Raw genomic sequence first — 10,987 nt, 5'->3', positions numbered from 1 at the left:
CAACAGGCTTTGGCCTGGCTTCAGGAAATGGACGAAGCAGACTCTGATGGAGGAGAGGTTTCATTTGTCCAGCAGGCCACTGATACCTCCTCAGAAGAATCTGAAAAGGAGACAGAAGAAGAAGAACCCAACATGGGAAGCCCTGTCTGAGCCAGACAGCAAAAGACGGCACTGTGTGGGTAGAGAAGGACTTTGGAGTGCTCAGTGCAGTAGCAAATCACTCGTGCTTCACTGCGCAAGCTGGACCCACAAAGTCTGCTAAGGTTTGTCATAGACATAGTACATATGATGTTTATATAAACCCATTTGGAGTGAGGTTCATGTGAATTTACCAGTCTATTTTTTTTATCTTCCAACAGCGTAAAATTACAAGCGTGCTCCAAAGCTTCCTTTGCCTGTTAGACATGGGAATGCTGCAGACCATCATGGAGTGTACGGTCCATCAAGCCCACAGAACAGAGCCGGACTGGAATTTGGCAATTCAAGAACTGATGGCATTCATTTCAATTCTGTTTGTAAGAGCAATCATGTGTCCTGTTGGTGCCATTGTGGATTGCTGGTCAGAAAACTTTCTGGTGCCAGTAATCAAAGAGACAATGCCCCGAAATAGATTCATTTCAATTATGCAACACCTTCGATTTGATGACAAGGACACGCGAGAAGAACGGGTGAAAACAGACAAATTTGCTGCAATCTCCGACATCTGGACACGCTTCAAGAAGAACTGTGCTGAGAGTTTCACTCCAGGAGAACACATGACCATAGATGAACAACTGTTCCCTACCAAGGTTCATTGTCCATTCACACAGTACATTGCAACCAAGCCAGACAAATTTGGGATCAAGTTCTGGATGGCCACGGATTTGGAGACCAAATATGTCTGCAATGCATCTCCTTACTTGGGAAAGGACTACAGTCGTCAGAAGGGAGAGAGGCTGGCAGAGAATGTGGTCATGAATCTGATGGAGCCATTTTTGGATGATGGGAGAAATGTCACGACGGATGATTTCTTTACTTAACTGTCACACAGACTGCTGCAGCGCAAAACAACGCTATTGGGCACGGTGAATAAAGTCCGGCGTGAACTTCCTCAGCTTGCAAAAGACACTGCACAGCGAGAGGTATTCTCCACTTCAGTGCTTAGAAGTGGCAGTGTTTCCTTGACAATTTATGCACCTAAAAAAAACAAGACTGTGTGTGTTCTAAGTTCCATGCACCAAGACGTGACGATCGGTGACGGCAGAAAGAGGAAACCCAACACGATAACAGACTATAACCACATGAAGGTATGTGAATGTGTGTATAATTTTATTATGGCCGTTTCTAGGGCCGTGCGGGCGCCCTGAGCGCTGTTGGGAGGGGGGGGGGTGCTGTGATGGAGGGGGGAGCCTCAGCCGCAAGGAGGGCAGCCCAACCTCTCCCTCCCTTCCTCTCCCAGGCCGCCCTCCGTGCTCCCCCCTCGGACTGCAAAGCAATGGGCAGGGAAGCGCTATACAAATCGACTCACCTCCCTGGTTCCAATTGCTGCTCTCTCGCCGCCAGTCTCCTCTCTGCACAGAGTAGACGCTGATACACACACAGGAAGCAGTGTGTGTATCAGCGTCTATGCAGAGAGGAGACTGGCGGCGAGTGAGTAGCGATTGGAACCAGGGAGGTGACGGGGGTCCCTGCTGTCACTCACTACCTAACTGAGGATCCCTGCTGTCACTCACCAGCAGTGTCAGACCTCGATCAGCGGGCGACCCGACCAGTTAGAGCGGGTGCCAGGCGCAAATATGCGGAAGTGATGTCACTTCCGCATTTCAGAGGTGTCCGCTAGGTAGGTCCTAGCGCCCACTCTAACTGGTCGCCGGCTGATCGAGGTCTGACGCTGCTGGCTGTCTGGGGGTGCGGGGGGGACGACCACACAGGTGCCCCCGATCTCCAAGGACCCAAGGAACGCCCCTGCCAGTGCTACAATGTTTTCTGATGTGTACTATACAGGCCTATAGAAAAAAGCATATATACTCATGTCTCTCTCTCTCTCTTTGCTTTTACAGTGTGGTGTAGACGTGTTGGACCAAATGGCACGGATGTATTCCGTAAAAGCAGCAACACGCAGGTGGCCAGTAGCAGTTTTTTACAATATGCTGGACCTGGCGGTGGTGAATGCCTACATTTTGTACAAGGCATGTACAGGGTGGACAGGCAAAAGAAGATTGTTTCTGAGTCTTCTAGCTAAGGAACTCCGTTGCCAATTCATGCAGCACAAGGAAATATTGGCACAAAGGCAGGCTGCTGAAGCTGTTGCAGCTGCTGTGCCAGGGACTGTACAGACAACACAGTGCCAGGTGCAAGAGAGCTGCAGCAGGAATCGTAGCAGGTTTACCTGTGCAACATGTCAAAAATTCACCTGTGCCAAATGCAGGGACGATGGACACTGGGTCTGCAAACGCTGTAAACTCTGTAAAGTTTGAAACACTGAAAAATAAAACCGAATTTTTGGTTTTGCGCGATCGTGAATTTTCATGTGAAACAATTACGTTTTTGCGCGCAAACGAGAATTTTCGCACGCAAACGAGAATTTCCACGCGAAACCAATATCTATAAACGTTATCGATACACACCAAGCCGCTCACTCCGCTCCTCCAATGAACTTCGCCTGACCGTCCCCCGCATCACCCAGTCCCATGCACGCCTCCAGGACTTCTCAAGAGCCGCTCCAACACTATGGAACTCCCTACCTCCACCCATTAGGGCAGCCCCCTCCAACATCTTCAAGAAGGCCCTCAAAATTCACCTTTTCACTCTGGCCTACCACCCCTCACAATTGCTCTAAACCCACAGCTGAACTCTGGTCCCCTACCTCTGGTGTCCCTACCTCTCCCTCTAGATTGTAAGCCTTTGGACAGGGTCCTCCTCCTTTTGTGTCCTACCTGATCATGCACCTCCATTACTGAGCCCTTTGTCTACACTTCAAAGTCCTCTACACTTCACACTATTTGTGTACAAACATACATTGGAGACTGAAGTGTAAAGGCCCATACACACGTCGGATTTGCGCGAACGACGGGTCGTTTGAACGTTCCGTCGTTCGCACGTTTCCGCATGAAATCCGGCGTGTGTACAGACTATCGTTCGGGAGATAAGACTGGTTACCAACGATCCGCCGGGCGGATCGCTGGTAACCAGTCTTATCTCCCGAACGATAGTCTGTACACACGCCGGATTTCATGCGGAAACGTGCGAACGACGGAACGTTCAAACGACCCGTCGTTCACGCAAATCCGACGTGTGTATGGGCCTTTAGCTAGTTTTAATTGTATTCATGTCATTGTATTAGCAACTTTTCATTCTGTTTCCACACAATTGTTTATAAAAGACTTGTGTTTCCATATATTGTGAATGTGTGTCTGTAATATTTGCAGGTCAGTGAATGTGGGGGATATTTTGTATAGATACGGCAGGCATGTCTGAAGGTTTCCATGTCTTACACACAGGTTTACATCTGCCTTGGATCTCAGCTACTCATGAGTAAATAAATGGAAATGTGGAGGCCTCACAGGTAATGGGTGTGTTTTCAGAACAAAAGAAAGAGAACTATGGAGCTGATGGCATGTTAAAAAACTCAGCAGGGGTCCTAGGAGGTGTGAGGTCCAGGGAATTTACGCAGATCTGCACAGGAATGGTAAATCTAGTGTTAACAACGTTGCCCAAACTTTCACATCCCACTGTAAATAAATACTTTTTCTACTTATATACATAAAGTATGTATTGTACTGTCCAGATTTTAATTTCAGTGAATTTTATGTAGTAAATACTGAGAAAACAGTTTCAGGCATCTTCCATTTTAACTGCCTCTGAATGAAGCCAATCCTGATGTCTTAGCATTACATTATTTATTTTTTATTTAAGTATGCATATGGTGCCAACATATTACACAGCGCTGTACAGAGTATATTGTCTTATCACTAACTGTCCCTCAGAGGGGCTCACAATCTAGTCCCTACTGTATTCATATGTCTATGTATGTATTGTGTAGTGCCTTTATCACAGTCTAGGGCCAATTTTAGGGAGAAGCCAATTTTAGGGCAACAGTCTATGGCCAATTTTAGGGGGAAGCCAATTAATTTAACTGTATGTTTTTGGGATGTGGGAGGAAACTGGAGAGCCCGTATGAAACCCACATAGACACGGGGAGAACATACAAACTCCTTGCAAATGTTGACTGGGCTGGGATTCGAACTGGGGACCCAGCACTGCAAGGTGAGAGCAAGCGCTGAGAAAAGCACTGCCAGTGGGTTCAAAGCCTAATGCTGGGTTTACACTAAATCAGCTATAACACAATGTGTCAGCGCTGCACAATATGTTGGCGCTTTATAAATAGAATAAATAAATACATTTCCCTATAGCTCAGTTTACAACTAGTTGTGCATCGCATTATCACTGACATCAACTGATTCAGTGTTAGCCCAACCTTTTTACTAGCTTATATTTCAGCTGTTTAAACTTCATTATTTTGTCCCTTTCTTAAAAGAAAAACACACAATATTATTATAAGATTATTGTAGAAAGTTGACAAACCTTTGTCTCCATTCTGAGCAGGAGATGAATTCCGGGGTGAAGCATCCATACTGCTCCCCTAAAAATTAGGACAAATGTTTTAGCAAGTTTGTCTAGTATTTAGTAGGACAACAATGTGCATAAGTTGTTTTAACATGCATTAACACGCTGCCCAGCAATGTATACTGGTAATCATATAAATTACAATGTGCAGAGGGGGTGGGGGTGAGGAGCATGCTTAGGAGGAGACTGTGCTCTTTTCTGTACAAGGCTAGGTTCACACTGCAGGCAAAATCTGACCATTTTCTGCAACAGACAAGTCAATAGATCCTATGATATGTCCTATTACATTTTGTCCAGCAAGCTTGTAGTGAGCTAGAACTCCTAGGAGTGTATAAGAGGCGAAAAAGTACCAAAAACTCCACTAACTAAAAGGCAATGCAAAACAGAAGCTATTTATGAGTATTCAGGTTGGAATGAGCATACAAAGTGTTCCATAGCAGGGGTGGGCTTTCGAGTAAGCAACTACTCGAATTCAAAATTAAAATGAGGCTCGATGGCCTCAGGTGTGACCATAGGAAACAGGGGGGTTACTTACCCAGAAGTCCATCAGCTTCTATGTGTTTCAATCCACTCGCACGCGACCTACGGGTCGCATTCCAAGACTCACTACTGTCAAAAACCTGTGTGTCTCTTGTCTTTTTCCATGACTGCTAACTCAGTAAAGGACCAGCCTTTAGAGCGTTGCTATCATATAAATCCGGCATAGCGGGGTCTGAACCCTATATAACAGTTGTAATGATCCGTGCCTGTGTCATCCTGCTGGTGGCAGCACTTGAGAACTTGAGGTGGACTTCCGCTGTCTACCAGCAAATGGCTCTCATATTGCTGGGAGCGGTGCAATTCCTCGGCTCACCAGCAGATGGAACTGTGAAAGATTCTGGCCAGTCACCCGAGCAATGTGCTGCTTATAAAAGGATGGACTTGCTAGCAGCACATTGCTAGGTCATTCCGTACGTGTTTTGCTGCAGTTGTGACTCTGGCCTTTTGATCCTGTGTTTCCTAGTTCCTGCCTTGCCTTGTATTACTCTGAATTCCTGGTATCGATCCTTGCTAACCTGACCACTCTCTGTCTGACGTTATTACCTGATGCTGATCTCTTGGTTTGACTCCTGCTTGTATGACTTCCCTTTATGTATGATGATTCGGATTATGCACTGTTGTAAATATTCTGTCTGTTGCTCTATATATTGGTATAGATAGATAGTCAGGATTCTGGTTTTTGTGGTGCACCACGTGTTTGATTGTACGATTGTATGTATGGTGATCTGTATTTGTACACTTTGCATTATTGTAAATAAAACACATTCATTGTTCTACTCTGTTGTGCAGACGTCAGTATTTCAATTGTGATCTCCCAATTTTGTTTAAACCAAAACGATTGCCATGCAGAGATCGTGGATCTGCCAGTCTGGTTCCAGTCACGACCACGATCTGCATGGCCAATCGTTACAACAGTACTTATGGATTGATGGTATACCTTGAAATGAATCAGAGCACTCAGTATATGATTTTATATAAAAATAATGTATTTGCTTATCATACAGCATATACACAAAATATAAACAGCTCCAAGTAGTGTTTCCTTCTAACAGTACTCCATCTCATAATAGCCTTTAAAGCCAAGCAATCATCAATCTTCTAAGTACATTCAAAAAAAGACGAAAATTACTTACAGTAATGTCTTTTCCAGAAGTCGGAAGGACAGCAACCCTGAGACTTGTCTCCATCCATGACCCACTGGACAGGTACTAGATTAAAAGATTTGCATAATTGGTTAGGCAGGGAACACACACACACAGATATATATATATATATATATATATATATATATATATATATATATATATATATATATATAGCTAGCGTCATGTCCTTACCCCATAAGTTAATAAAAAAAAAAAAAAAGACTCCACACATAATGATGCTTCAAATAATAATAAGGTAATAAGGGTGCTGTCCTTCCGACAGCAACCCTGAGATGATATACAAGATATAATTTAGGGAGGGACTACAGCCTGCAACACTTTTCTGCCGAAACTTAAATCAGCACTAGACATAACATCAAGCCTATAATGTCTCACAAATGTATTATGACTTGACCAGGTGGCTGCCTTACAAATTTGCTCAACAGATGCTCCTGCCTTCTCTGCCCAGGAGGTTGAAACTGCCCTGGTAGAATGTGCTTTGACAGTAGATGAGAGCAGTTTGCCTAGTTGAGAATAAGATAGAGCGATGGCCTGCTTGATCCATCTGGCTATGGATGACTTTGAAGCCTGTCTACCCCGGAATTTTCCGGCGAACAGTACCAATAAAGCATTAGAATTTCTCCAAGACTTAGTACGATGAAGATACTCCAGCACACACCTTCTGACACCAAGGCAATGCATTTTTCCTCTTTCTGATTCGAAGGAATATTGCAAAAAGAAGGAAGGAAAATTTCTTGAGATCTGTGAAATTTTGACACAACCTTAGGTAGGAAAGCGGTATCCAGTCGAAGAGTAATCCTATCATCACTTATTACACAATATGGTTCGATGATAGACAATGCCTGTAATTCCCCCACTCTTCTGGCAGATATTATTGCCAAAAGAAACGCATTTTTGAAAGTCAAATGTTTATCTGAAATTTCAGCCAATGGCTCAAAAGGAGGTTCACAAACCCTGTAATACTGTGTTCAGATCCCAAGAAGGCACTCTTGTCTGAACAGTAGGTCGAAGTCTTTTAAGTGCTTTAAAAAATCTAATGACATATTCCTCTTCCGCCAATCTTCTGTCAAGAAACACACTTAATGCTGAAGTCTGTACTTTTAATGTACGAATACTTAAACATTTCTGGAATCCACTCTGAAGGAATTCCAAAACTGAGTTAGATTGAAAAGTATTCCTGGAATTCGTCTCACACTAGTTACTGTACATTCTCCAAGCCTTATAGTAAATTTGACGTGTTACTTTCTTCCTGCTCTGGATAAGTGTTTCCGACAGCTTATTAGAGAAACCTTTACTTTTTAATATTCACCATTCAGGCTCCATGCAGAAAGACAAAGCAGGCTCAGATTGGGATGTACTGCCAGCCCCTGAGTTAACAAGTCCTGTTGTTCCGTAAGGATTAGATGATCCGTAGCTAACCGTCGAAGCAGAGCAAACCAAGGTCTTTTGGGCCAATATGGGACAATCAAAATTGCTTGGGCCCGGTCTCGATATATCTTGTTTACTACTTTTGAAATCAAATGTAGAGGAGGAAAAATGTACGTTCTGTGATGACTCCAGCTGATCGAGAAGGCATCTACCGCCCAAGGATCGTCTTGGGGACATAGAGAGCAGAACAGAAGGCATTTTGCATTGTTTCTCCTGGCAAATAGGTCTACTTGTGGAACATACCAGTGATTTGTTATCTGATGAAACACCTGATCGTTGAGAATCCACTCGTCCTGGGAAAGACTCCATCTGCTCAGGTGATCTGCCAAATAATTCAGAGTGCCCTTTAGGTGAACCACTTTTAGAGATCTGAGATTCTGTTCTGCACAATGTAGAATTCTTCAAGCCTGCTGCAGTGATCTGCTCCTTGTGCCCCCCTGATGATTTATGTACGCCACCACCGTACTGTTGTCTGCACGTATCGTCACATGAGACTGAAGACTCTGCACACTGAATGCTTGCAGAGCTTCCCAAACTGCTTGTAACGCTCTGCTGTTTGACGAACACTTGCGGAACTTGTCTGTCCATTGTCCTTGAGCTGGCAGAGTGTCCAGATGAGCCCAACATCCCCAAGAGCTTGAATCCGTTGTAATGATCCACTGAATTGGGAATTCCCAAAGGTTCCCTGTTAAGCTATGCTCTGGCTCCATCCGCCAAAGTAGCGACTGCTTGACACTTCAAGGATCACAAACTTTTTGTCTAATGAAGAGAGACAAGATTCTCATTTGGACAGAATCCAAGTCTGGAGAACTCTGGAATGTAGTTGACCCCCCATTGTATTGCTTGAAAAAATGACGTTATTGTCCCCAATAAAGCCATAGCCTTCCTCAGAGATATGGTTTTTAAGCTCTAAAAAGAGAGAACAGATTTTAATAACAACGAAGATTTCCTATCAGGCAGGAACAGTTTCTTATTAGCAGTACAGATGTCAAACCCCAGGAATTCCATATATTGAAGTGGTTGTAAAGATGATTTCTCCCAAATAATTAACCACCCCAGAATCTGTAAAAAGTGTAAAGTGAAATCCGTCTGGAAATTCACCACGTCTACTGAAGGTCCCCAGATGACCAAATAATCCAAGTAAGACATTATTTGGATAGATTGCAGTCTAAGCACTGCCAATACTTCTGCCATTATTTTGGTAAATAACCATGGAGCAGATGATAACCCAAAGGGAAGGACAACAAACTGAAAGTGTCTTACCTCGCCTTGTAAAACCACTGCATATCAGGAACCGCTGTGATTCCAGATGAATTGGCAAATGAAGAGAGGCATCGTTGAGATCCAGAGATGTCAAATAACAGTTCTCTTGCAGTAGATTTAAGACTGAGCGGATGTTGTCCATCCGAAACTTTCTGTATCTGACTACTCTGTTTAATCTTAGATTTAAGATGAATCTGTAGCTTCCCTGAGGCTTCTTCATGAGGAAAACTGGTGAGTAAAAGCCTAGTATTTCTTGACATTTTGGGACTCTCCGTATAACTCTTCTTTCCAACAGCGAGTTTACTTCGTTTTGGAGGGCTTGGGCCTGAGCTGGAATTCTTGGGGAGGGGGTTACAAAAAAACTGAGACGGTGGGGGGGGGGGGGGGGGGGGGGCTATGAATTCTATCTTGTACCCCTGTAGAATAATACAATTGAAGAGAAATCAAGAGCCCAATATGGTGTAGTATGTCAAGACAGATTGAATAATTGAGACAGTGAGATGGTAATACTCACAAACATGGGTTACCGCTCAGGTAACCACTCAACAGGCAGGTGAGGAGATTAAACCTGTCCTCACTCAGGATTAAGAAGTTGCTCTCTGTAGATAGGAGAAAAAGGGTAGATCACCCCTCCACCTGGGGTGGACCCTGTAGAATAATGTCCAATAGCCACTTGTTTTGGAATGTCGACTTCCATTGTTCGTAGAAATGAGCCAGTCTGCCCCCCGGAATCCTGGCATCATTGTTTTGACTGTTGACTTGTAGAGGTATAAGGGGGGTTGGTTTTGGAATGCTGAGACTTGTTGGGGAGCTATTTTCTCCTTGGGTTCCTTTTATTTTCCTGTTCACTTTTCCCAGCCTTATCTTCAGATTTCTCAGTCTCTGAAGGAATCTCTTCCAGAGAGGAAATATCTAACTCCCCTTCCAATCTATCAGACTCCTCTGAATCGTCTTCCCTCCTCTTCCTTTTTAAATTAGGATTTTCTATAGGGTTTGAGCCCGAGGGACCCTGAATGTCTGAACCAGAAGTTACTGCAGAAGCCTCAGTAGTTGCAGAAGCAGCAATATCAAGATTTGCTGTTGAAACTTCCAGGACTATAATAGTTTGAACAGCAGAAGAAATCTCTGATCCAGCCCTTTAATTCTTTCAACATAGTAGGGGTCTCCTCTCTGACCACTTTTTTAGTACAGTCATGACATAATATATAAGAAGAGGACAACATATGACTGCCACAAACAGCACATTTCTTCCCAGACTTATGTGTAGACTTTGAACCCACATGTGGTGCAACTTTATCAGGCTTATCAGTTCTCTCGTGCTTTGTCCCAAATTTAGAGGCTGATTTAGAATCCGACTTTATTATTTTAGGCTGAAACAAAACACATAAAAACAGCCATTAGCCTGACAAAGCCTAATGACCCTCTTAGAAGCAGATATGAAACAATTGCCACAATGTAACATACAAGAGAGTGTACAGAGTTTGACTCCACAGAGCCCTGGGAGGAAGATCCACTAGCAGCCCCCATAGTCAATTAACAGTAACCAACTAGGACTCCAGCTTAAATAGCTGGCGAAATGATTAAAACCCCACCCACAGTAATAACCATAATGCCTCATGATCATACCTTGTATGAGATTTGTCCCTTGCAGCCGCACGCTCTGTCAGCAGACTCCGGCATCCACACTGCGAACAGCTGCTGGAACGCACGCCGGGCCAGGATATCCTGCTTCTGGTCACGTGAGGTGCCAGTCACGTGACCCGTGGGCTGGCGGAACTTCCGGACACAGACGCCGATCTCCTCGCCTGCATCCGACATCTTGGAGAGAGGTTATTGCGAGCAGCATGAACCCGCGTTGGAATAACTAGCCAACGCCGACCCAGGGGATCATATTAGGCGCGGCTCCTGCAAACTCACATGGGTAGCGAGCCTTACTCCACAGCTAGCATCCTGCTGAACAGGAAAACAACTGATAAGGTAAGGAC

At 44.3% G+C, this 10,987-nt stretch overlaps 1 protein-coding gene across 2 annotated transcripts in view; it reads right to left on the bottom strand.

The window, feature by feature from the left end:
- The window catches only part of PIKFYVE (phosphoinositide kinase, FYVE-type zinc finger containing), a 921,889-nt gene that overhangs the window by 569,495 nt on the left and 341,407 nt on the right, over window positions 1–10,987 (bottom strand). The window contains exons 16-17 of one of the 2 annotated variants that reach the window (XM_068244945.1): window positions 6,279–6,353; window positions 4,564–4,621 (exon numbers count right to left, since the gene is read on the bottom strand). In XM_068244945.1, coding sequence (XP_068101046.1) covers window positions 4,564–4,621; window positions 6,279–6,353 — 133 coding nt within the window. The remainder of the gene's footprint in view (window positions 1–4,563; window positions 4,622–6,278; window positions 6,354–10,987) is intronic. The other variant, XM_068244946.1, reaches the window with a different exon arrangement.

Source organism: Hyperolius riggenbachi, chromosome 7 (assembly GCF_040937935.1).
Source record: "Hyperolius riggenbachi isolate aHypRig1 chromosome 7, aHypRig1.pri, whole genome shotgun sequence".
NCBI lineage: Eukaryota > Metazoa > Chordata > Amphibia > Anura > Hyperoliidae > Hyperolius > Hyperolius riggenbachi.
The sequence above is the reverse complement of the archived record's forward strand: the minus strand, read 5'-3'. Positions and strand labels throughout refer to the sequence as shown.